The sequence below is a fragment of the Paramormyrops kingsleyae genome, chromosome 14, assembly GCF_048594095.1.
Source record: "Paramormyrops kingsleyae isolate MSU_618 chromosome 14, PKINGS_0.4, whole genome shotgun sequence".
Lineage (NCBI taxonomy): Eukaryota > Metazoa > Chordata > Actinopteri > Osteoglossiformes > Mormyridae > Paramormyrops > Paramormyrops kingsleyae.
Window position 1 is genome coordinate 4,755,901 of NC_132810.1, and position 27,584 is coordinate 4,783,484.

Consider the following 27,584-nt stretch of genomic DNA (forward strand, 5'->3'; position numbering starts at 1 on the left):
TCATTCACGTATGAAGCAGCTTCTTGCATAAAAGCACACACACGGTCACTTGACATGGCCAGCTCTTGGACCCTTGGTGACACTGATTTTTTCCTGAAAGATAATGATATTTCTCTACCCCCCCCCCCCCCCCGCCCCCCCCCCCCCCCAACCGGCTGACTCCATGTTACCTTTCGCTGTGGTGTTCATTTCTCCGTAACGTTCAGGATTTCTGAAGGTGTGTGACAGAGGCGGCCCATTCCTGTGGGCAATCGATACCCCTGTGGAGCGGAACGCTGCTGCCATGACGACACCCCCATGCACCCCCCCCCCACCCCACCCATCGGCATGTGGGCTGCTGAGCAGATTGAGGTGGAGAGGAGAGGAGGGAGTTTGGTGACCTTCATGACCTTCAGCCGTGCTGGAGCTCATACTGTATTGGCACAAATAGCCTTTGTTCCTCTACAATGGCGTCCACCTTGTATATCATCAGACCAGGAGCTTGTCTCATGCTGGTCACATTTAACCTTTCTCTGTTGTGGAAGATACAGTATTACTGCTCTATGAAAATGTTTCCACTTGTTTCAGAGCTCAGACCGCGGTCACGCACACTCAGTATAATGAATGTCTTCTGTGTGCCATAGAAGTTCGTATCTGAGCTCATGTTTTCAGCAGAACTTCACAGACTGGCAGGAGGGCATTTACATTATCGCTGAATATTAACTAAATCACCCTAAATCACAAACCCACTGAAGCAGGACAAGCTTGATTACTATAATTAGTGGATGGTAATTTCAAAATTAGGAATCGTGTAGTGTATCCTCAGACCTAACCAAATCATTTGGACACTAAATGCATTTTATTCCCAATAGTTCCGATGTCTTGTAGGAGGCACCCATGTCAGGTGAGATGGGGCTGTGGTGCTCTGCACTGGCCTCTGTCTGTCTGTCACGTCCACATGCCGCTCAGATCCATGAGCCCTGATCGGGGCGGGATGCAGCTGGCCTGTGTAACGTACCCTGGGGTTATGAGCGAGACTCGTGTGGTCATGTGACTGGAGTCGCTATGGCTCCGCATCACTTCCTGTAGTGTGAAGCCCACTGCAAACACAGGGACAAGAATCTCATGGGGGGTGGTGGGGTGGGGTACAGTATCTTTCAACAAGAGGTATAAAGAAGGGGGTACATTTAAATTCATTTACGATCCGAAGACATGGAAATTGCACTGCATGTTGCACTGCATGTTGCACTGCATTGCTCTTATGTTTTTTTATTAGCTTCTGTCCATTCAGAGAGGTGCCCTTTGATTAGGGGAGAGTCAGTAACTGGAGTGAGTGGCAGCCAAGTACTGCTGGCTTAAAGACCCAGCGCACGTGCGTCAGATGTGCGGTTTGCCAGCTTTGAGATGCGGCCGCGAATCTCTGGATGAAATGCTGGCTCAGCTCCAGGAGGCATTGCTAAATGCTAAAAGCCGCTAATACTCGACTCGTAACGCTGAGCGCGGCTGAGACTGGCGAGTCACGCTTCTCTGGGCGGCCGCCCTCGCCCAGCGGCCAGGATCACTCCTTCTTCGCGCTTTCACACAAGCCTCAGCCTTATGAGCTTGTCCTCCGGCACAAGACAAATGCGAGCTGACTGAGCACTGCAGGGCGACCAGCCTGGAGGACGTGTGACTGTCTGTGAGCGTTAGGCTCTGTGTGCGACTGTCTGTGAGCGTTAGGCTCTGTGTGCGGCTGTCTGAGCCGAGCGGCGCACGTTGCGATCTCGCGCCGTCCCTACAGCGTAGCGTGGGCCATCATTTAAAGGCAAACTGCTGAATTCTCCAGTTCTCACGTGATTGAACGTGTGTGTCTGTCTGCTTCGGGAGTTTGATGCGAATGAAATGTCCTCCGTAATAATGTGTGCTTGTGTCTGAGTTTCACTTTCGGTTTTCCCGCTTGTGCTGTTTTTCAGTTTGTGTCTCCTGCACCGTAGAGTGAATTTAGCCCGAAAATCTCAGTCGCAATGATCAACCTTAATCAAACTTCAAATTTAAGAGTGTTGATTTTATTTTTGTTAAATATTAAAAGAGTGGATCGCAGATATGTACATATGACCTGAGTTTTACGTTCAAAAGTACAGCTACATTGCAGTGGCATCCGGACTATATAAATTTTGCTCGTAAAAGTGTAAATTTCATAGTAGGATCTTTATCTCCACCCCCTTGAGATTTCTGCTGGGTGGAATCTTCCAAACGAACAAAGAGCGCCGCTTGTTTCACATGGAGAAGAATCTCCTTTCGTTCAGATTCTGTCGTGATATTTGCAATGACAAGATAATGAGCTTCCTCACAATCCCCCCGACACGAGTGCGGCGTGACACACCACTGTGGGGAGGGGGCCCTGCCATCTTATCTCTGACTTTAATAGGCTGAATCTGTCTGGACAGTCGAAAGTCTCTCTGAGCAAAGCGATGATAAGCTCTGACGGCGTGGACCGCGTAATTTGGACGGCTTTCTGAAGTATTGCCAAAATATGGAAAACTCATTGCAATTAGCCAGCTTTACCAAAATGCAGAATATTTCGTATTTTACTAATGAAGAATAGGACAATGGAAAATAATGGCGAACATCCTCCATTCGCTTTGAATTAAACGTCCAGTATGGCCCATTGTTTCCTGTATGCAGCAGTGTGCTGGTGTGTGGAGAAGATCACTGGCGTGTAACAGTGAGAGTCCCTCTTATCCTTGAGCGATGGGCTTAACCCAAATTACTGCAGTAAAACATCCTCCTGGATCCATGGACAAAAATAGGACATGGCCGTGGATAAAAGCCTCAGCGTTAATGTCGTTCTGTGAATTTAAGAAAAGTTGAGCACACCTGTGTAGAGTCGCGGGTGGTAGGTCATCCAGAGTGTGTCAGGGCCTGGCGACACGGTCGGTCTCTGAGGCACCTTGGTGACGCACGTCTCAGACCTGGGGAGGTGCGGGTCGTTGGTGGCTGCTTCTGCTCCCACAGGCCCAGTGCTGCGTTATTAATAATTAGCAGCTGTCCTGCAGATCTTTGGTTTGTGTCATTGACTGCTTATCCCATTGAGCCCTTTTTGTTGGGCATTTGTCTCAGGACACATTCAAGGCTTGATTGAAGGCAGCACACATGTGCTTGTAGAGAAGCCTCAGCCCATCTGAACCTGTACAGGACCAACTACCCACTGTGGCTCTTTTTATGGGAACGTTAACAGTTTTGTCAAGCAAACATTGCCTACGGCAACAATGCTTAAGATTATCTTTTGCAATTTAAGTGAGCTGGTTCCTGGCGCTGGGCTTTCCCATTACCGAGAGTGACATTTCATTTAGCCTCTGTCATTCATCTTCCCCAGGTTGCGCCTCCCTTCTGCCCTCCTCTTGTCTCCGCGATAAACTGTGTGAGCGATGGACTGTGCCTCATGTTTATGGTGCAACCCGAGATACATTTTTGCTGCATTTCCTTTGGAATGTTTTTGATGACTTTTTAAAATGGCCCATTAAACGAACGCGCGGCAACTGCGCGTTAGCTTGACCGGTGACCAGACACCATAAGGGAAACACTCTGCAGCCTGCATGCAGAAAAACCCAGAAAATGTCATAGTATTGAAAATTTTCCTTTTGATTAGTCTCTAAAAAAATTTTGTGACATCAAGTGGTTTGTAGTAAGTGATGGCTCTTTGATGCTTGTTTCCTCTTGTGTATCAGAGAGTAAGATAATTAATGCTTTTTAAATAGATATTTAATAGCTCCATGAAACCTCAAGTTGACAGTGGTGATGCCAGTCAAGCTGGACTCATTTGACAATATGTTGGGTTTATGAGCAATTAGAGAGATGATAAAGAATAAAGATCATCCCAGGAGGCACTATTGGGTCAGAAAGCCTTCAGGCCTGCGATGGTCTGATTGATAGTCCCTTTTTATCATGGACACAAAGGGAGAGGCGTGCCCGCATGTCACAGGAGGCAAAAGCAGAGTGTCTCTGTCACAGACGGAAAGGAGTGTTTGTAGTTCTCACAGAGAGCAGTGTCTGCAAGTTACTGGGAGAGAGAATGGTGTCTATGTTACAGAGAGAGTGAGCTGAATCTGTATGTCACAGAGAGAGAGAGAATGGTGTCTGTGTTACAGAGAGAGAACAGCATGTGTATGTTACAGAGAGAGAGAGAAGGGTCTGTTACAGAGAGAGAGAGAGCAGCCTCTATATGCTATATATACAGAGAAAGAATGGTATCTATGTTACAAAGAGAGGGCTACAGAGAGAGAGCAGAATCTGTATGTTACAGAGAGAGACAGAGAAATAATGATGTCTATGTTACAGAGAGAGAGGGAACAGCATCTGTATGTTATAGAGAGAGAGAGAGAATGGTTTGTTACAGAGAGAGAGAGAGAGAGAGAGAGAGAGAGAGCAGTCTATATATGTTATATATATAGAGGAGGAGTGGTATCCATGTTACAAAGAGAGAGCATAATCTGCCTGTTACAGAGAGAGAGAGCAGCATCTGCATATGTTACAGAGAGAGAGCAGCATCTACATATGTTACAGAGAGAAAGACTATGTTACAGAGATAGAGCATAAGCTGCTCTATTACAGAGAGAAAACAACCTCGTTGTTGGCTGGGGGTAACCTCGTACGTTACAGTGAGAGAGAGAGAATGGTGTCTATGAGAGAGGATGGAATCTGTATGTTTCAGAGAGAGAGCAGCATCTGTATGTTACAGAGAGAGAGAGAGGTGTCTGTGACAGCAAGAGAGAGCAGAATCCATCTGTTACTGAGAGAGAGAGAGAGAGAGAGAATCTGTTACAGAGAGGGAGAACAGCATGTGTACATTACAAAGAGAGAGAGAGAGAGAGAATGGTGCCTATGTTACAGAGAGAGAGAGCAGAATCTGTATGTTACAGAGAGGGAGAGCAGCATCTGTATGTTACAGAGAGGGAGAGAAGCATCTGTATGTTACAGAGAGGGAGAGCAGCATCTGTATGTTACAGAGAGGGAGAGCAGCATCTGTATGTTACAGAGAGGGAGAGCAGCATCTGTATGTTACGGAGTGAGAGAATCATGCTTGTTACAGGGGGAGAGCAGCATCTATGTGTTACAGATAGAGAATGGTGGCTGTTACAGAGTGAGAGTGTATGTTACAGAGAGAAAGGATCTGTACATTAGAGAGCAGTGTCAGAGAGAGAGAGAGAGAGAGCAGTCTTTCTCATATGCACTCACACGTTATTTGTGCATTCGACTTTGACCCTTTTATAGTACCACCAAGGTGTTATTTATGTAAAACAACATTACTTTTCAGTTGGTCTGCAGGTAGTTTTTGAGACATCAGTGTCCTGTAATTTTGTGTAAAGTTCAATACTTACTTCCATGCAAAGTTCTTTTACTTGTGAAATGTGTTTTTGTTCAACAGCATCCCCTAGTGGTTGATTAACGAAAGCATTGACTTCCAGACATTCCAGTTTGGTGGCCTCTGTCTGCTTGGGATAATGCCATCGAGCCTGTCTGTTCAGCAAGGTTTAACTCAATTTACTTACAGTGTGTAAAGCCCGAATAAATACAGAGGTTGCATATATATCCTGATTTCGGCAGTTTGTGGTTTGTATGCAGGGATGATGGCTCATAAGAAAGGGCGTTTTTCTGGAAGAAATATTAGGCTTCCTTTGCCTTGCCCTCTCAGACAGCTTCAGATAAGATAATCCTGAAAGACGCCATCGTCCTGCTGAGAAGTGGTTTTGCAGGCCTGGATGTGGCTTATTTTCATATGAACATGTATAGACTGATGTATGTTTTATGTTGTTAAAAAATGACAGGGAAGCCAAGTATTTGGACAGTTTAAAATGTCCTCAATTTTAAGGTGACCTCCTGCCTGCCATTTTTGAGTAAAACGGTTTGGCAAACTGAAAAAAAGCTTAAGTGAGATAGGAAGGTTATGTTCAGTGTAGTCCACTGCAATTCTGTTTCGTTTTCCGACACGCAGTGACTGAGTAATGGCGTCACTGGCCAGCGGTGGGGGTCGTCTGGCTGTGTTGATGTTGCACAGAGCAAAGTGTTGGGCTCCCAGCCACATTTTCTCCAGCCACTGTAAATGTGTCCAGGTTTCTGCTCCTGAAAGCCGGAGTGTGATATTAAGATAATCGCGTTCTGAAAGTCACGAGTCCAGTCGGCCGCGTTCTGCTCCTGCATGGCGGCAGTGGGAGGGGTCCGCAGAGCCGCGGCTCGACGGGAGTCAGGAGGGGGCGGCCAGGTGATTGTTTGGCCGGGTCGGCCCCCCCCGCACGCGGCCTGCTGAAGTGCGGTGTCCTCCCTCTCCGCTGATCCTGTCTGGCCTCGCACGTGACTGCAGGCAGTGGCCGCGTTTCACTGCAGCCCTTCCAGGCTCCACATGGCGCCCCGGGAGCACTGGCACGCAGCTCGCTGCCCGCTGAAGGGCTTTCTTGACGTTCCCCCTCTCTCTCGCTCAGGCATTCTCTCTGCTGACTCCCCTTCCCAGCTACATAAGCGTCTCACGGGCAGATCGACTCTGCTGCGCTTACAGAAGCGTTGTCTGCCCTCTGGTTCACCTGAAGTCTCTGACGCCCTTGGCTTTGGATCTCTGAAGGACACCTGGGTGAGATTAGAGCGTGGGCTTTCTGCGGACCTCATGTCCTGCAGTATAGCTGTTCAGTGTCGCTTTTTGAACACGGAGAAGCGGTAACTCTGACCCAACGCTGGCTGTGTCCTGTTATTTATAATCACGTACTGTATTTGCGATTGTTTTTTGATGTTTGCTGCAACAGCAAGAGTGAACAGCTGAGCAAGTCAGGGCAAAGCCTTTTAGTCAAATGTGTTTCTTTGGGTGTTTCTCAATACCAAAAGTGTAGAGATCGTACGTGTGGTCTTGGAAAGAGCAGTTTTTTTTTACTGTCCTCTGTACTTCTGTTCTTAGTATTGGAATTGGTGTTCGGCAATGGAAGGTGATATAGAACGGGTAAACGGGAACACAAGAATGATCAAGTACGCATATTGATAAACACCCGATGCTACTTACCTGTAAACATGCATTCCTGCTCTTGCTCCCTGTTCTCAGGACCAATGTGAGTAGCGTATGACACAGTGTTATTACAGTATGGTTGCTTCAGATGAAGGCACCCATTCCTTGGCACTCTCTCTCTCTCTCCCTCATTCTGTCTCTTTTTTTAATTCACCTCCCGGAGTTTCTCATATGAGGACAGATGGGCCCTAGTCTGCGCAGTCATTTCAGAGGTAGCTCGCTCCGCACTACAGATGGATTTAAGAGATGTCCGTATCTTTATTTTTATTTTTGCAATGCTGCACGGGCCCACAGATACCCACAGTACACTAATTACCAAAGTGCTGAGACGGCTTGGCGGCTGGCAGCCGCTTGTTTATAACGCGCGTGAAGCTGTGAGCTGCCTTTTCCCCCCGTGCTGGCAGGCAGGCAGGCAGACCACGCGCCCGGGATGCTTCCAAAGATTCCCTTCCTCCTCTAATGCCAGTCTGATTTTGTACATGCCCACCCCACCCCACCCCCCCCAGGCATCATTTATGTGTCGCATTTAGTTATTTTTAAAGGCCCCTCTGTCTCGTGCGGGGTCGCTCACGCTCGACACGCCCTCGTCAGATTGGAATAAAGAGCACAGTTGAGCTGGATGGGGTTGAAGAGGCCTGAGAGGTGGGGAATCAGAGACAAAGACACTCCTGGGTTGTGGAGCGTCTGCCCTGCGCTCAGCGCCTGGGGGAGGGAGTGCGGGGGGGGGGGGGGGAGGGCAGAAGTAGGTTACCCCCAGCCAACAATAACCCCCCCAAGCTCTTTATTTGTACTGTGTGCAGAGCCCTGCTGGATCTGGGTTGCAGGAGCACTTTGCACCTCTTCTGTTTGTCCATCTGCTAATTTGACTGTCCATAATCCTATTGTCTCATTCTGCAGCCACCTTGATCTACGCGTGGCCACTTAAAACAGCCGTCTGGTGGCCCGGTGGCCCTTGAGCGCTTAAGCCCCTTAATAGTTATCATATTGCTGCCCACTGTCAGCAAGTGAAAAGGAACTGCACTGATTGTTGAGAATTTACTGTATTTAGCAGTTTCATTTGTCTTATATTCAGTCCCAAAATGGATTCCCTTTGTCTTCTGACTGTACCAAAAAGCATGCCTGAAATCCTCGGTTTTCCCATCTGCCTTTGCGTGAGCCCGCCGTAGGGCAGTTTGTAACGCGTAAAGTGCCGGCTCTTTCACCTTCCTGCTCTCCCAGTTAGACATACAGGCTCTGCTCCATACAAAAGGCCCGCAATTACCCATCATTGTGTGCGACTTCAAACGCGCAGCAGCAGAACGTCCCGCCATTGTTTGGGAATAATGCCACTGACATCACAGCACCCCCCCGATGTCACATTGCTGCATCACTCGTGCGCTTAGCAGACTTCGCTATCAGGAGACGTCGCCTGTGCTCGTCTTTCTGTACTGCTGTGTTTTAAGCTGAGCTGTGCTTCTCCAGCCTCACCATTTTGGCCTGCTGATCCCTGCTATCCCTGTCATATTACAATTAAAACATGAATCGAATTTGCCGTTTTGAGGATTAAATTCACAGTAATAAACGCAAATTACTGAACGAGCTGTATGAATGTAAAATTTTGCCTGAGAACGCTGATCCAGAAACAGATTTCCAGCAGGTATGATTTGCTCCTGAACATGTACAGAGCTCACTGCAAAGCAGGGGTCATCAGTGACTGTGCGCTGACACGGTTGCTAGGCATCATGATAGCAGTGATGGTGTGCAGTGGGCCATGTGAACACCCTAATGGGGAATACATTATCATCATCCGATGGGGGGAGCAGTCACTTGGGCTCGGCCCGGGGGGGCTTCATCACAGCGGAGCCGTTCGACACCTGCGAGGCAGTCTGCAAGGCAGTCTGCGAGGCAGTCTGCTTTCTCTGGATTAGCTGGCGAAATGCTGCAAGCTAGCGAGTAAGCTAAGATACTTCATGAACTGCCACATGTGATAATTAGAAATGTTTTTGTTTAAAAGAAGCATTATTTTGCAGCAGCTATGTTCCAGTGTCAAATACCCACAGTCTGGGGAGATCAGGAAAAAGCTGAAAAAATCATATCAAAACACTTAAGACAGATATTCCGTGGCTTCTAGTGTAATGTAACATCTGTAACAATGACAGGCACGAATTATATTTGGTATATTTACATACAGTAACACTTTACATTAATGCCACCTTCATAATGCATTCATCATGCATTCAAAGAACATTCACTGTACCTTCATAATGCATTCATCATGCATTCAAAGAGCATTCACTGCACCTTCATAATGCATTCATCATGCATTCAAAGAACATTCACTGCACCTTCATAATGTATTCATCATGCATTCAAAGAGCATTCACTGCACCTTCATAATGCATTCATCATGCATTCAAAGAGCATTCACTGCACCTTCATAATGCATTCATCATGCATTCAAAGAACATTCACTGCACCTTCATAATGCATTCATCATGCATTCAAAGAACATTCACTGCACCTTCATAATGTATTCATCATGCATTCAAAGAGCATTCACTGCACCTTCATAATGCATTCATCATGCATTCAAAGAGCATTCACTGCACCTTCATAATGCATTCATCATGCATTCAAAGAACATTCACTGCACCTTCATAATGTATTCATCATGCATTCAAAGAGCATTCACTGCACCTTCATAATGCATTCATCATGCATTCAAAGAGCATTCACTGCACCTTCATAATGCATTCATCATGCATTCAAAGAACATTCACTGCACCTTCATGTATTCATCATGCATTCAAAGAGCATTCACTGCACCTTCATAATGCATTCATCATGCATTCAAAGAACATTCACTGCACCTTCATAATGCATTCATCATGCATTCAAAGAGCATTCACTGCACCTTCATAATGTATTCATCATGCATTCAAAGAGCATTCACTGCACCTTCATAATGCATTCATCATGCATTCAAAGAGCATTCACTGCACCATCATAATGCATTCATCATGCATTCAAAGAACATTCACTGCACCTTCATAATGCATTCATCATGCATTCAAAGAACATTCACTGCACCTTCATAATGCATTCATCATGCATTCAAAGAGCATTCACTGCACCTTCATAATGCATTCATCATGCATTCAAAGAACATTCACTGCACCTTCATAATGCATTCAATGCAATAACATCCATAAGCAGCATGTAAGTATACCTTAACATCCTAACATACCTTAACAGCTTTAATACTTATTAATAACAAACATTATATGATTACTTGATCATGATGTTTGTTATTGTCATATAAGATTTCTTATTATACATTGTATATTACTGCTGTTAAGGTATGCTAGGATGTTAAACTATACTAATGTACTTAATGTTCTATATATGCATTATAAAAGCATTATGAAGGTGCAGTTAATGTAAAGCGTTGCCTTACATACAACACAGTGTCCAGACTGAATATTTACCTGCATTTTGCTTCGTCTCAGTAGCCTGGCACATTAAACCTCCGATCTCTGGAATGATTCAGTGTGGTGTGTCCATTCCAGAGTTGCCAACTTTGGTCAGCTGGCTGGTCTGAGATTTTCACACGCATTTACATGTATGTAACAGTTTTATTGTCTTGTGAATTGTCTGTAGGGTTTGCAGACTACCACGACGCTTTTCACGTAGCTAAGATTAGGTTTATAATCGAATAATATAGATTTGCTGAGTGTCATGTCAGATGCGTGAGAGTCGGCATCCCTGCCACTCTTACTGCTGTCGCTCCGCTGGGCTGCAGCTCACCTATGAAGTGGTAACGTGTCCCCTGGGCCCTTGTGGGGCTGCTGTCTCTGTGTTTGCTGACATGTTACCTGGTGTGTTTGTTCAGAGGGGCAGCTGCTGTAGCTTTGAGAGCCCACCTTCATTTTACTTAATCCCTACTATATCCCCAGTGTTGACCCTGTCTGTTTTCTCACCTTATTTGTTTGAAGATTACAATTTCGGGCTGTTAGTAGCTGCTGTGTGAAAACTGGCCCAAAATGCTGCAGATTCAACTTACCATCTCCCTGTCCATAAATGACACATTTAAATACATTTATTCACAAAAATAAAGGATATTTCTTGCTCTTTTTGCGGTGGCTGTTCTAGACCATTAGGATTGTCTTACTTAGACTGTCTTGCTTCCACAAGCTTGGTTATTTTTTTCTATTGTTAACTTTGCTTTTCTCCATCTGAAGCGACCTCGTTAACACCCACGTTAAGAGTCCATCAAGAAAATGTGCTCACGTTTGTGTTTCGCCTGTTCCCAATGCACAGAAGTTTAGCCCACATATAAATAATAATAATAGTAATAATATATTTATCTCAGACCCCCCCCCCCCCCCCAGAACCGCCCCTGTCTTTTTACCAACTTTTGCCTTGTTATTGTATCTTTAAAAATATTACACTAAAATTATACATTGAAATGCCATGATTTTGCAGCATTCTTCATCTAACATAAAGCATTCGCCCCTCGATTTTCTCGCTGAAGCCTACAAAAGAACCTCAAAATCTAGGTACCAATATAAAGCATTTAAGGCAAAGTTTCTCAGGAGATTCCTGTCAAAATACCACAATCAATGGCAGAAGCTTGTGGCGATAAAGGTGAGGGTCCCATTCCCCAGGTCCGGGGGTGGGGTAACCCCAATAGCCTTTACTTGGTATCAAAACATTCTGACGTATTCAGCATAACCTGGGCCAGTTTAAAATTTTTATCTACCAGTACCAATTGTTAGTGTGTGTTGCGAGGGCACAGACTTCCTGGTAATAATTATGAAAATTTTAATCCAGCTTAAAAAAAAATGTTTAATAGCCCTCTGTGACACAATTTAGGGATATGAAAAATAGAGACGCGGTTTAATTAGAGATGCAGACATTTACGAGCCGGATGAGGACTAAAGTGCTCTTTCTTACGGGCGGTATCATGGAAATGTGTCTGGCAGCTACAGCCCGAGTCACCGCTGTGAGGATTTGCTGTTAGCGTTCGCACGCTTTCGCCGCTCCTCTATTACAGCGATGCTGCTCTGAATTCCCCGCTCTCTAGGACCTGGTGAGTGCCTCTTGAAATGGTTGCATAACTAGCACAATCTGGCCTCGCCCCCACACAATCCATGATGCGGTCATGATTTGGGATCCTGCTGCAGCTAGCAGGTCTGCTTACCAGTGCTGGGGAGCTGCCTCTGATCTGGGGAGCTGCCTCTGATCTGGGGACTGTCTCAGGGGATTGTGTAGCTGATCTATGACGGGCGGTTTGCGGATATCACGCGTGAGCACACAGAGAGGCCTGTGTTTGGGTCCCGATCCCTGCGGGGTAAGTCAGGGCAGCCTGGCCTATCAGGAGCCCTGGATTGAAGCTCCTGGCCTATCAGGAGCCCTGGATTGAAGCTAGGATTGTGGGTTTGCAAGTTTCAGCGCTGAGCTTTTAAGTCCCCCCATTTACACTTATATGAATGCAGATTTTGACATATATTTAGACATATTAAAATGAAACTGAGCATGATAAAAAAAAAATAACTAAAGCAAGCAAACCAAAACTACACACCCTCAAAGTCAGAATGAATCTCCTCTCTCAGGTGCTTGGCCTGTAGACTTCCATCATTGGCAACCAGATCCAGCACCCTCTGCAAGCGCATAGGACAGTGTTTCCCAATCCGGTAGGGAGCTGGGAGGGAGCAAAAAATGTGGACTCTCTGTGAGGGAGCAAAAACGTGGGCGGCCTGTGAGTCCCCAAAGACTAGGTTGGGAAACACTGGTATATGAGAATGTATTACGACCACTCTGTCCTTTTGTGCTACCTTTTAGTGCAGGGTTATTCAACTCACGGTCCTCGAGGTCCGAGCACTGCTGGTTTTCCAGCCTTCCTTTACCTGTCAGTCAGGTGTGAAGCCTCTGACCAATCAGAATCAGTAATTATTAAACAACTACCTGGGGGAACTGAAAATACGGCCTGGATTTGGAATCGAGGTCCAGATTTGAAGAACCCTGTTTTAGTGTTTCAAAAGCAGACCTTTTTTGAATGAGTGAATCAGACTAATGCTGGCTGTTTTTCCTGAGCGTAAGACGTCGAGCTTTTTTTTTTTCTTCTGTCTGACTATAGCAAACTGAAACGTCCTGGTTCGTAGCGGTCATTCCGCCGAATGCGATTTGATGGATTAGCCTCTAAGGTGGCAGATTGTGCTCTGTGCTTCCTAAACAAAAAAACTGGAACGTACTCCCTTGATATGAGTGCAGAGGCCCGCTTGCAGGGCCAGTGCCACTCCAGAAACCATCAGAGACCATCCTTTTCATCCATCATACTAGATACAAGGCAAACGCAACAGAAGAGTAAGTGTCCCATTATCATAAATAATGAGTGTATGTACAACATGCCCTGGATTCTAGCACTGAATATGTACTACATGTGCCGATTCTTTTTTTGTTCTGTTGCCCTGCTGATATGTTGTTTTATGTGGAGGTTTGTAAGTGGAAAAACAATAAAAAAAAAAAAAAAAAACTTTGATAAAAAAAGAAATCATTAGAAATCAAAACGTTTCTTGTTTTTGAGAGAACTTTGCCCAGAGGCCATGGATATGAACAAGACTCCCCTCTCCTTTGCCAGGAATCACATGGCCTGGGCCCCAAAGGCTGTTCTACCCTTTAGAACAATGTTTCCCAATCCGGTTCACCTAGACCCTCAGACACTCCATGTTTTGGGAGCTGGTAGGGAACAAAAACGTGCTCATTGGCGTTTTACTTACGCAAAAATGTTCTGAGGGCTGAAGGAAGAATGATTGGTTCAGAAAGATAACCAATCAGAGTGTAGAGGATGTGGGTCCAAGCAACTACAGGATGCTTGGACCCACCTCATCAATAATCTGATTGGTTATCTCTCTGAACCAATCATTTTTTCTTCTGCCCTGAGAACATTTTTCTGTATGTAAAACTCCCACAAGCCAAAAACGTGGCTTGTCTGAGGTTCCCTGAGGACCGGGTTGGGAAACACTGATTTAGAAGATGACTTGCATGGAGAACAAAGAGCTGGAGTGAGAGACATGTGCCAACCTAGGGCTGGGACGTTAGCCAGCTGGCCTAGTGCACGCGTCTCTGTGTGTTAGCTTTAAGAAGGCCCACCAGTTAGCAAATTCCTTTTCCCTTTCAGGAATATTTTCCTGCGGCTTTAACAGAATCCATCCAATTTGCGTCACTGGGACTGTAGAGAAATGGTGTGCATGTTTATTCTTTGAATGTTTCTACGGAAGCAATTGAGGTTAAGGGTCTGTTGGAGGTGGTGCTGCTGTGAGTGGGAGTGACGCAGGTGTCCGGGCTCCCGTCTCGAGTCAAAATCGGGCACTCCAGCCAGCTTGAGACACGTGCGGCTTTTGCCCACGGCTATAGCTGGTTTCAGCTGGACACGACTGGCTGCCCGCTCCCCTCACAGATGGGCGGAGCCCACGCTCTCCATCTGCCACTCCCGTAAAAGAGAGAGAGTGTGAGAATGATCGAGAGCGATGGCTGACGGTTCTGGTGCTGGGCCTGCTTAGGTGCTGGGCAGAGGTGTAAAGTTCAAAAAGTACAAATCCAGACTGAGGTTTTGTTTTAACCAACCAGTTATATAAAGAATCACATTCACAGAGTACTCACCTGGTTGGTTGAAACTAAATCTTAGCCTGAATTTGTTACATTCTGCCCCTCTCATCCTACCTCTCCCCAAAGTTCTCCCACAAATTGATAACAGCTCCCTGACACACGTCACAGCAATCTGTGGTTCTGCTATTCAGCAGTGGTAAAACTGGCCATCATTATTGCAACATCTTCTGCAGCATATGGTATTTTGACAGTATTTCAAAAAGCAACGTTATTCCAGTATTTCCTGGTAAAATCTGCCAGGGAGGGGATGCATTTTCAAACGGTAATATCGTAATGCCCCCTAAGCATCCTCTCAGTTGTCCCTCATCTCCCTCCCTAAAGTAAAAGTGTCTAAAGAGGGATGTCTGTCTTTATAATGCATATGTGCTGCTAATTCTGCATTGCTGATGCATTTCTGCTGATTAAAGGGTGTGAAATGCTAGCTGACTTTGCCCAAAATCAATGGCTATGAAAATTTCGTTGTATCTTTGGCCTGAGCTGACTCTTACACCTCTGTCTGTTATGAACATCCTGATGGATTGTGGAGGGACTGAATAGTCAGTGGTCATTCTGTGTGTGCGTGTGTGTGTGTGTGCTTGCGTGCGCGCACGCTTAATTATTGCACTGTGGGGAACAGATTTCCCCCAGTGTAATATAAACCTGTTATTTTGACCTTGTGGGGAAATTTTTTTCAGTCCCAAGAAGGGGAAACTCAGTTTTGTAAGAATCTGTGAATGCAATGAAAAAAAAACTAAAAATGTCAGAAGTCTTGTATTTTGTTTGGTTACTTATGGCTAAGGGTTGGACTGGGTAGGGGTTAAGGTCGTCATAGATGGAATTAGGGTTTTGCCCAAAAAAATGAATGGAAAGTCCCCACAAAGATATGAATACAAACGTGTGCATGTGTGTGCGTGTGCGAGCAGGTGTGTGTGTGTGTGTGTGTGTGTGTGTGTGGTGGGGGGATGAGGGTTAGATGAAGTAACATTGGGAGATGCCTCCAAAGTCAATTCCTGCTTCTGCAGTAATAATTAAATCCCAAAATGGGTTATGACACAGTGGTTTCCATCGTGTTGTTCAGGTGAAAATTGCGGTATGACAGCAGCTGCCCTTCTTTCAAATGTTATTGTTCTCTGATTCCTGTGCTGTCATATTCACTCAGGAAATTCACCTTGACACTGATTGCAAGTAAATTGATCGGGCAAATCTCCAGAATATATTTACTTCAAATCGAGTTTCATCATTTGGTCAATTTGGGCTGGGTGTTCTTTCCGCTGTGACACGGCGACACTTCCGCTCCGCGGGCCCCTCCCCGCGTTCGCCGTAGGAGCCCGACACATGTTTACTCAAAGATTTAAATGGGGTGACATACATGAACCGTAATCCTGACAAAGGCTTCAAGATGCTGTCTGCTTCTGCTGACTTTTTATAGGGCCTGATTGCTTTTCACAGCTCCTTAGACACGAGGAACACGTGCATGTGAGATGTACCTGCGTCAGTCAATGGCCCTTGAGTAGGTGCTGATGAGCAGATGAGCTGCGGGTGCAGTGCTGTGGTGTGTGACTCAGCAGGTTAGGAGTCTGTGCTCGTAAACAGAAGGTCACCGGTTCAAGTCCTAGGGTCAGTTGAATGATTTTGCCATTGGGCTCCTGAGCAAGGCTCTTAACCCGCAATGGCTCCAGAGACTATCTGACCCTGCCTTATCTAAAAAAAAAAAAAAAAAAAACTTGTATGTTGCATTGGATAAAACTGTCTTCTAAATAAGATACAATGTAAATGTTCAGCTGCAGTGGAGATGCTCACATTGTCTTTGGTTAGTTACTAATAAGTCAATAAATAAAGCAGCATGACCCTGATGAGTGGAGCGAAGAGATGGATGATACTGACCCAGTATAAGGGCAAAATGAAATGATTTTCTTATTTTACAAATTAAATTGTGGTGATTGTCCTTGCCAAACTGAGACTCTGTGTCACTTGGAACAGATCTGTGTCCTGGTAGGCTAATTTCTGCGCGCTTTGTGTCCAAACCTGTTTGTATCTGTGTTTGTGTGGTGAATGTGTGCCGGTCTGATTATGCTTCATTTGTTTTTTTATCTTTTTTTTTTTTTTTTTGCAACCTGGATCCTAAATTTTGGAATTAGGAGTGTGTGCCGTAGCGATAGTCACTGTTTGTAAAAGTGAAAAGAGCGTAACCGTGAACGGTGAGGGTGCGAGACAGATGTCTGGATGGTCTTTGTACATGTTCTGCTCTCGGTCACTGTGCAGACAGCCGGATTTCCCCCCATCACAGCTGAAACGGTATCTCTAGATGCCACTATGTTTAAAGTGCGTTATGCAAATGATGGCAAGGAAATAAATGAGGGGTGTGCCTGTCTTATCGGCTCCTAGCGGAGAATGATGTGTTCGGCCCCGCTGTCCCAACACTCGCGTCTCCACGGCAACCAGAGGCAGCTGAAAAATGGCACCCAGACATAGATGCCCCTTCATTAAATATCAACATAGCCACTGACAGCAGAGATAATGGCCAATAATGTGGTATTATGTTCCGAGTAAATGAAATGCTCTTGGGACTGGCTGTCATGCTTCAGGGAGCTGCGTTCGCTCTGCAGAGGCGCAGTTATTTACCACTCTCCCCCTGAGTAAACCGAAATACGGAAGCAGTGTTTTGCAAAAGGCTGCATGGTTTTATCCACCGATCGCATCGGCCTTTCAGCAGAGGTCAGCTCTATTCTGGAGTGCTTTACAGCTGACACTCTGCATAGTCACCTGTTTAAATCAGAACAGCGGTAAAGTAAACTGCACCTCCATTGTAACATATAAGATGGAAGTGCTATTGAAATGTAACAAATGTCAAGACTTGGCTGGCGATATGTTTTATGGCGCATTTTTAATATGATCCCCAGATAATAGCATATTTGTGTCTTGTGTCGACATTACAGAGGAAGCAGGAGCTTTTGTTGGTCCTGCGTGTTTGTGTCTCTGCCCACCGGTGAGTGTGGCTTCCAGGAGTGGCGTAAAGTCACATTGAGATTCAGAAGTGGATAGTTCAGATCCAGAATGTCAAAATGCAGACCAAGATTTTGATTCAACCAACCAGGGGAGTACTCTGTGACTGTGACTCTTTATACCCAACTGGTCGGTGGAAACAAAATCTTGGTCTGGATTTTTACTTTCTGGACCTGAAGTATCTACCTTTGCTGAGATACATGGCAGACTCCCTTACAGTGTGACAGGCCTTATGTGAGCATTGGCGGATGAAGGGCGCCAGAATCCTGGCTCCAGGTACCATCAGCTGCTCTTTCAAATAGCCATTGGTTGGCAGGGTTTTGTGGTGCCTTCACAGAATGAGAGACTGTTCGGTCACGAGTGGGTCACTGCTGTTAATCGCTCAATTGAGAACCAGTTCTGTAATGTGATCCAGTGATGACAAGGTGTGATACACTGATGACAAGGTACACTGAAATCTGAGCTTGATTTGGGTTTGCCGCAGTTTGTGGCTGAAATCTGTGGGTGTTTTTGTGATGGGATTTCCATAAACTGTTAAAAATCTGATTTACAACATCTTAATTTCTTATAAAATGAATGGTTGCTGTAGAGATTTTTACCATCCTCCTTCAGGTAAAGCTCTGTTGTCATCTCAGCCAAGTACAGTAGACAGTGAAATGAAATGATATGAAATGAAATGAAATGATATGAAAGTGTCCTCCTGGACCTACGGTGCAGCCTTGATGACAGGATGGATTTACTATATTACAGCTTTTTGAAATAATTTACCTAGTGCAAAAAATCCTATACATTTATCAGTGATTTAAAGGGAGGGAAGTGACCTCCCCGGTAGAAATTTCCCCCATCCACCCTGCAGTGTCCTTGCTTATAGAGATTTCCCCTATCCACCCTGCAGTGTCCTCGCCTGTAGAGATTTCCCATATCCACCCTGCAGTGTCCTCGCCTGTAGAGATTTCCCCCATCCATCCTGCAGTGTCCTCGCCTGTAGAAATTTCCCCCGTCCACCCTGCAGTGTCCTTGCTTATAGAGATTTCCCCAATCCACCCTGCAGTGTCCTCGCCTGTAGAGATTTCCCCTATCCACCCTGCAGTGTCCTCGCCTGTAGAGATTTCCCCCATCCACCCTGCAGTGTCCTCGCCTGTAGAGATTTCCCCTATCCACCCTGCAGTGTCCTCGCCTGTAGAGATTTCCCCTTTCCACCCTGCAGTGTCCTCGCCTGTAGAGATTTCCCCTATCCACCCTGCAGTGTCCTCGCCTGTAGAGATTTCCCCTTTCCACCCTGCAGTGTCCTCGCCTGTAGAGATTTCCCCTATCCACCCTGCAGTGTCCTCGCCTGTAGAGATTTCCCCTATCCACCCTGCAGTGTCCTCGCCTGTAGAGATTTCCCCTGTCCACCCTGCAGTGTCCTCGCCTGTAGAGATTTCCCCCATTCACCCTGCAGTGCCCTCGCCTGTAGAAATTTCCCACATCCACCCTGCAGTGCTCTTACCTGTAGGGATTTCCCCCATCTACCCTGCAGTGTCCTCACCTGTAGAAATTTCCCCCATCCACCCTGCAGTGTAGAGATTTCCTGTCACATTTTGGGGATCGCAGCACCTATGTTTGCATTATCTGGGCCTTTGCTCAAAGCCTCCACTTAGTAAACTGTATTATAACAAAAGCAAAGCAAAGCTGAGAAGTTTCACAGAGACCTGGCAATTTTACACAGTCCCTGAGGCTGGAAGGGTTCTATTTATAGCGTGGCCTAAACACAGGTTTTACACCACATTTAACACTGGTGTTAGTGTAGCTTATAACACACTTTTTACACTGCAGTGTACCGTAGTAACAGCAATACTCATTTTTTCCTTAGGAAAACAGGAAGAGCACCTAGCTGGTTGAAATTATTGCTTTTCAAACAATCAGAACTTAACTTTAGGAGCAAACTGTTCATGGTCCCGAAACTTAAAAGCATGAATATGAACACAATGGCAATTGAGTTGAGTTAAGCCATTTATTTCATCTACTACTGTGAATCAGTATATTCGGATATCAACGTGAAGGCCGTCTTTCAGTGCAGGAGCAGGTTGGAAAATGACCGGAATGGAAAGAGGTCAGATCTCAGCATGGTCAGGTGAACTTATCAGCCAAACATAAACACTTGTTAAATGGGGGGAGTGGGGGTGTGCTTTCGTGAGGTCAGTTTGCATCTGTGTCATCAGGACCAGCACCAGCCTTTCAACACTTCCCGTTAAGTTAACTTTCAGAGTGCTTTCCCGGAATGAATTCGCCGACTGGGTATTTAATCATTTTTACCCACTTCCCAGTGGCGATGTCCCCAGCTCCCATCATTGGTCGTACCTGTAATGGAAAATATAAACGAATTAATGGAATGGCACTAATGCCAGAGATCAAAAGAGCCTACAAATTCAAATTAGCTAGCTATGAAATTGCTTCCACTGAATTGTAAAAGCAGAGTGTGTGGTGACCTGCAGCTTTCAGAAAAGGGGAATAACAATTTCTTTGAAGTGGATGGCAGTCAAAAAAACTTTTTTTTTTTTTATTCCAAGAAAGATCTTCAGCTGTCAAGAATATTACTTGTGAAAGGACACCCACCTGCTTGTGAAGGGAAACTCTCCATTCAGCACCAGCCATGTCCGTTACATGCACGACCTTGTGTCTGTCATTTTATTTTATTGGCAGGCCATGTCCCTTTCAAAAAGCTCTTTGTTGATTGGAGGAAAGTTTGGACTGGGTGGCAGTATTTGTTTATTTGGATTTATCTCTACTTGCTCTGGATAGGTTTTGGTAAATACTCACACAAATACCAATCCGCCTGCTTTAAAACATGTAATAAAACCTTGTCAGCGTTAAACTAGTGTGTCAGTAGAACCATTCAAGCATTTCAGTGTTTGCAGCTGAGCATTAAAACTGTTATTTTGTATTTACAAGGAAAGACCCTGTCTCAGATATTCATTCTCTGCTGTACCTTTTTTTTTTTCCTCAAAAAAAAAATCAGCATGTTTGCTGAGAGAGATGAACAGATGGTGACATGTGGAAATCCTGGAAGGTCCTACACTGCATGCTTCAGCGCCCCCTGCTGGTGGAAGAGCCCACACTTTGCATCCTAGAGGCAGGGTAGACTGAGAGGCATCTCCACTCCCCTTTTGCCCGCCACTCGCGCTCCCCTCACGCCCCTCAAATGACCTTTCTCTGAAATCTTCCCCCCCCAGACCGCCTCAGATCTCAACAAGTAAAATTGTCAATCTTTGTAAACTAACCATCCAGCCAAATTTCAAGGCAATTTATTTTGTATTTGTTTTCCAAGTAAATGAGCCGTGCACCTTAAAAATTAACTGTATGAGTTGCAAATTAAATATGATGCCCTGAATTAAATATTTTGAAAATTTCTTTGTATCAGTGGCTGCTTCATTCAGGTGGAGGATGGGGAGGGAGTCAAGCTGGTAATTGGAATTTTATCCTGTTATGGCTGCTAACTTTTAATTTTAATGATAATTTGAGGTGCGTCGACGTGGTCCGACTAGAGTCTAGACTCACAGTAGATGCCGTAAAAAAACCCTCTCTCCCAATTAGGGGCTCCTGACTCCCAGTCCCAAACTGTGTCTGGTTTGGCCCAGGTTTCCATTTGCTTGTGTTTTCGGTACTTTGTTTTAAATCTTTGTGTCTGGATTCAGAGAAAATGCAGAGTAACAGAAAAGACCATCCGCATTGCTGTGAGGCACGTCTTCCTTTCTTCATGGAGGTCAAGGACATGGAGCCTGTCTTTTGGTTTTTGTGTTCTGTATTAGTAGAGGGGGGGAGGGGGGGCGGGGGGGGGAAACAAGGCACCCCAGCCTGTAAAAATGATCACCTGCTTTTCTGGCGCTCCCACTGGGAGACGCAGGTTAATTTTCTACAATCGGTCTGCGGGGCATTGCCGAGCGGAGCTGGGCGGGAGCGGGGGGGGGGGGGGCGGAGGGTAATGGCGGCGGCTGAGAGCTGCAGAAGGGAGGAGCGAAGCGGAGCGCTGGAGCAGAACGAGTACTGCGGCAGCCCTCTCCCCGCTTCCGCTGCAAGGGACTGCCGCCCGCCTCTGTTCCCAGCATGCACTACTCCTTCAGCGTCTCCCGCCGGCTTCGGCGTCCAGCATTGGGCACTTTTGCTGGGCTCGGGGTGACTTTCTGTGTGGGAAACGTAGCGTGGCGGCAACCTCGGTGACTGACTGAACTTGAGGTCGGAGTTGGCAGCCATCTTTACCTGCTCCAGACTCACGGCTGGTTTTTCAGCGTCTTTATGTAAATAACAATCCTGGGAAAAAAAATGCGGGACTATGAATCAGTCACATTCCTCCAAAAAGCCAATTTTTAAATCATTTTACCTTTTACTGGAGTGCAGGGTTTTTTTTTTTTTTTTTTGACATTTGAAAATTGCAATTAAGATATTGCTCTGCGCTATAGATTGAGATTTTAGAATAAAGATTGCAGGCATGGCTGTGTGATGTAATCAGGTTGATTATGCTAAGTGGTGACCTCACAGACTGGCTCCCACACACACTGTGTGAATAATGGCCCCGTATGCAGTGTGTGTAAGAAAGTGCAGACAGACCCCGGGGCCATTTTCACTGCAGATCACCTCTGGTCCTTCTGAAATGAATGGAATATATCGCTCCATAACTTGTACTTCAGAGTCCTGCTGCCGGTGACACGTTTACAGATGATGCCTGCCACGGCTTATCTGCAGTCATCTATCACGGAGTAAATTGTAAGGAAAAAGGCATTAGAAGGCCATTAAAATTATGGCTTGATAACAATCGTTCTGCCTGTGCTCGTTTGAGTAATAAAGATTTTTTAATTAAGATTTCATATTTCAGCACAATTGCTATCTTTCTCTTACTCCAGCTTTCTTTCCCTCTTTCTGTCTATTTTTTCAATCACCGAAGCGATCGGGTCCTTTCAGCTTTCCCCGGGCTTTTCATTAAGAACGAGCACAGATAAGACTCGTTTAGCACTGTGCTCCAGGGTGACCCCATGTGGACACGTGTGGGATTCCATGATGAGCTCTCGCAACGCTCATGTGACCTGGAGCCCAGTCCGAGTCAGTCTGTGATTAGCCCTATTACCGGCATCACCCTTTTCGCAGAGGCCGTGCCGGGGTCTGTTTTACCGCGTAGAATAATTCTCATTAAGTATTAAGGAGCATAGAGTTAATGGATCTGGTAACATCTGGTGGTGAGACGAGGGAATCTCCGCAGTAAAAACAACCCTGGGTTTAATGAATAATTGATAAGAACCTTAGTAGAAACCAGGGGAAGCCTGGGAAGCCCCAGGGCCAGAGATTTGCAGTGTAGCAGTGGTGTATGGGCAAGGCTGTCATTCATACAGTGAGGTTGGTCGATCATGGTGAGTTATGAAGGGGCAGCGTGGTTAGGAATCTGTACCCATGTCACCAGTTCGAATCCCAGGCCCGTCACACTGATGCTGCACGTGCCCCCCCCCCCCCCCCCCCAAACTTGCTCTCACCTGCATATTTGTGTCTTGGAGAGCAAAGTTCAATATACTATATCGAACTCAGAAGGCAGGGAGTGTTTATTTTATCAAAATTAAGAAAGGCTGCATAGCGTGACTAGAACACAACGATCTGAGGGTGCAGGTGAGGTCCCTGTGCTTTAGAGGAAGCCTTTGCCTCTTGTCCTGAGCAGTGAGACCGCTGAGGCCGTTCCGCGGCTAAGCGTTGAGGTCGCCTCGGCGGTGAATGATGAACCTGTCCTTGTCAAGTTCCCTCCAGAGCTCAGCTCGCAGCACAAGCCTCACATCTAGGTTGATCGCACTTTACCCTCATCACGCTAATGTAAACGTCCGTGGCCAAATGTTGGGCTCTGCTCCCGCTGTGGCGCTTGGCACGCTGCCGTCTGTCTTTGTTTCTGTGGCGCCCCCTGTGAATGGAGCATTAGTACCCCCAGTGCAGGGTGGTGTAGCAGCTGTATGTCAATGTTACACAAAACCCCTGGGTCTGCTTTAGGTTTTAGCCAGGAGTGGAGTCCCACGTAGGATGGATGGGAGTGAGGTGCTGATGCTCATTGCTGTGTGGGCGGAAACATACCCACAATGCACCAGTGTACATAAAGCAGACACATGAGGGCTGGGAAACATCACATCGTGTGCTGTGACCCAGAACCGCTGCCTATTAAAGGAAATTTTGTTATTTACTATATTAATAGTGTGATTTTTATGCTCCTATCAACACCAAAATGTTCACAGTTAGTTTACGGTTGGTTATTGGGCTGACAGTTAGCTGTGCGGTCCTTGAACCAGTTGCAGTATTAAGTTCTATATCCTAGGGGTTCACAGCCCCCTGGTTTTTGGACCGGTACTGGTCCGTGGGCTGTGGTCCACTGGGCCGCGGAACGTTGGGGGTTGGTTAATTTCTTAAAAAAAAAAAAAAAAAAACTATGGATTTTCACTTTTTTACGACCCCTCATATCTGAGCATTCTGATCGTATCTGAGAAAAATGGAAATAACCAAATAGGACCCATAGCCAGGATTTTTTAAATACCGAGGTCAGAATTGTTAGCCCATTCAAGGTGTGACCCGTAATGGATTGTAGTCATTGGAGTTGCAGAAAAAATACTGAGGACTTGACCTGTCCTGGTTGGTAGGTACAGGTATGGATTAAACTTATGAAATTGCCGACTGATCTGCCGGTACCCCCCCTCCCCCAAGTCATTTTACCAGTCCATTAATTTTTTTGTACAGTGTAGTAAAGGTTCGTATCCGTTATTGCAGTGGTTCTCAACCTTCTTGCACCGTGACCCAGTTTTTACCATGCCATGTCAGTCATGACCCTATATCAAGTATGCGATTAAACAATATGATCAAGCACGCAGTGCACGCTGCAATTTATGCTAATCAATGCCTATCACTCATATATGATTGGATGTTCCAGTGAATTTCAAATTAACCATCTGTGGTTTGACTTCTTGGATTCATTGAATGTTCGCTGGTTTTGCACTTGCAGACCCAAGACCTGTTTATATAGGTTAATTCTAGGATTTGGGCTCGTGGATCAGCATAGGAGCTTGCTGGTTTTCAAATGCTTACATTTCAAACTCTGCCTCGCGACCCTTTCAGAACTTGCTGCAACCCAAACTTGGGTTGAGAATCGTTGTCCTGCTGTATGCTGTCTTTGCAGATACCGCTCCTAATAAGCTTAATTGTTCTCAAACAATTAAGGCCCTGCCCTTGACTGAGGAATGTGTTGATGTTGATCTTGCTTGATCGTGGTGTTAACATGTCTGTTTTGTCTCCATCCACATGCAGCTAGAGATGAGAATGTGGCCACCTTTCGCGGCTCCGAGTACTTCTGCTACGATCTGTCCCAGAACCCCATCCAGAGCAGCAGCGACGAGATCACGCTCTCCTTCAAAACGTGGCAGCGCAACGGGCTCATCCTGCACACGGGCAAGTCGGCCGACTACGTCAACCTGGCACTGAAGGATGGCGCGGTGTCTCTCGTCATCAACCTGGGGTCCGGGGCCTTCGAGGCTCTGGTGGAGCCGGTGGACATCAAGTTCAACGACAACATGTGGCATGACGTCAAAGTCACGCGCAACCTGCGTCAGGTAATCCCTAAGGAGAGGTTGTAGGTCTTAAGGAAGAAGCATCATTGTTGATAGGGGCTTCAAAGAATGATGACTAGAGAATGTTGTCTGTGAAACAGAGCCTTCACCCATTTTCAGATGGGTGTGTAAACACTTAAACACTGTCTTCACATTTTCACATACCTAGTCTGGCCATGTCTCTTCCTCTGTAAGATGAGGTCCTCTAACAGGGTGGTTTTTCAGCATGGATGCACGAGTTAGTGTGATCCTTTCATTAGACCGTTTTTCCCCCTCTCTCGAACCTCAGAGCTTTTCGTAAAAAGGTGGAAAGCAGTTGTAGAAAATGTTTGCATCGTTTTTTTTTTTTGACATACAGGTCTCTACGATAACAGGAAGATACAATGTATGAACATTAAACACCCGTGTCCTGCTATAAGGTTCAGAGCTGGTCTGTGTTGTGGGATTACAGACTGGGACTTGAGAAACGTTTTAAAATCCCAGTGAATAACTGATTCATTTAACCCTGTTAGTTTCTCTAGCAAGTGATTGGCAACCAAAATGTGCTTGGTGTTACTGGCTGTGGATGAGTGTGTACTGGCTTCAGATTCTCTGTTTGCTGCAGAGGTACTACTGCTTTGGAATTTTAGCTGTGAGCCTTTTTTATCTTGACTCTGTTCACAGTCCATGACTCTCTGGTTCTCCACTGCAAGGCACAGTTTTTGAGTTGACCCATTCTTATTGATTATTTTTTTGGTGACACTTGACAGGGCACAAATAATGTAATATCATGGTGTGACCTATGTATTAATTAAACATGAAATAAGTCTTAGTTATATACTGATCTCATGTTTGTTCATCATTAATGAATTGTGACAAGTACCAACTATTTGTTCATGATTCAGTAGTAACTGAGTTATTACTATTTGTGCTCCATCAGGTAGTTACCATTTATTTTTAATTTACCATGTACTACCATGTAATACATTACCAACCTATTACCTCATCATTGATTTGATTCATGATTTTGACTTTTTAATTAACTTTTTTCCCCTCTTTTTTTGCGAAGGATTCGGGCGTCAGACACACTGTGGTAAAAAATCTGCACTGTGTGGTAATATCACCTTTTTTGTCTTTCATTTGCTGTGTCCTATGTCCTTCTTTGGCTTTCACTGTAGTTTCTTGACGTGATAGGCTTGTTATCTTGTCCCTGTTCTTGCTGAGGCCCCCTTTTCCCGTCCTTCAACTTCACAACTTCTACCATATTTGTGTACCTCTTTCAAAATGCTTTCACTTCCAAGAAGACGTCTACACTGTACATCTAGTAGCCTTTAGGACAGTCTTTCCCAAGCCGGTCCTCAGGGATCCACTGACAGTGCACATTTTTGCTCCCTCCTCACTCCCAGCACACTTGAACTAAACAATCAAGCAATCAAGAACACTGGATAGCTGTGTTGGGAGCTGGGAGGGAGCAAAAATGTGCACTGTCTGGCAGCGAGCTGGGAGGCAGCAAAAATATGCACTGTCTGGCAGCGAGCTGGGAGGGAGCAAAAATGTGCACTGTCTGGCAGCGAGCTGGGAGGGAGCAAAAATGTGCACTGTCTGGGGACCCCAAGGACTGGCTTAAGAAACTCTGCTTTCGAGGATGTTTTTGTGTTTTTGCCAACAACAGTGTGCGAGGTGGTGGGAGATTTTCACAGACAGGAGTTGTGGGGGGTGTTAGAGTCCACCTAGAGCATGGCATGTCTGAACTTCTCCCTCCCCCCCCAAGCCTTATTACTGCATGTCAGTTTGACCCCGTTCAGTGCCCCCCCCCCCCACCCCCAAAGCCTAGCCAGCACCTTACCTGGTGCCTTGCACGACTCCTCTTCTCTGCCATTATGGGTGGATTATTTTGCTCTCTACTTTTGGAAAATAGTTACAGAAAAAAGCTGATGTATTCCTGTTTTAATCGGCTCACAAACAAAGCTAGCAATCTTGTATGCGGTATTCTCATGAACCTTAAAATATTCATTTTGAAAAACCAAAAAGAACCGATATTCTTTTCTCCATCCAGGTTTTATAAAATAGGCAACTGCAGTATTTTGTTCACCTGACCCTCGACAAATATCTGACCCAAACCGCAATAGCAAGATGACCACATGGGCTGGGGGATGTAGACCCCAGGCTGACTTGTTGTCTCCTTCCAGGTGACTATCTCAGTGGACGGCATCCTCACCACCACCGGCTACACCCAGGAAGACTACACCATGCTAGGCTCCGACGACTTCTTCTATGTGGGTGGGAGTCCCAGTACAGCAGACCTGCCCGGATCTCCTGTCAGCAACAATTTCATGGGCTGCTTGAAAGAGGTTTGTGAATGTTCAGATGGAGCAAAC

The 27,584-nt window shown here is 45.8% G+C and overlaps 1 protein-coding gene across 13 annotated transcripts in view; it reads left to right on the forward strand.

The window, feature by feature from the left end:
• Window positions 1–27,584, forward strand: part of nrxn3a (neurexin 3a) — a 157,565-nt gene that overhangs the window by 19,204 nt on the left and 110,777 nt on the right. For all 13 annotated transcript variants that reach the window (XR_011982552.1, XR_011982553.1, XR_011982554.1 and 10 more), the window contains 2 exons: window positions 24,929–25,230; window positions 27,396–27,557. Coding sequence is in view for 9 of the 13 variants with exons in the window: in XM_023828811.1 (XP_023684579.1) it covers window positions 24,929–25,230; window positions 27,396–27,557 (464 nt within the window). In the remaining 4 variants the exon portion in view is untranslated. The remainder of the gene's footprint in view (window positions 1–24,928; window positions 25,231–27,395; window positions 27,558–27,584) is intronic.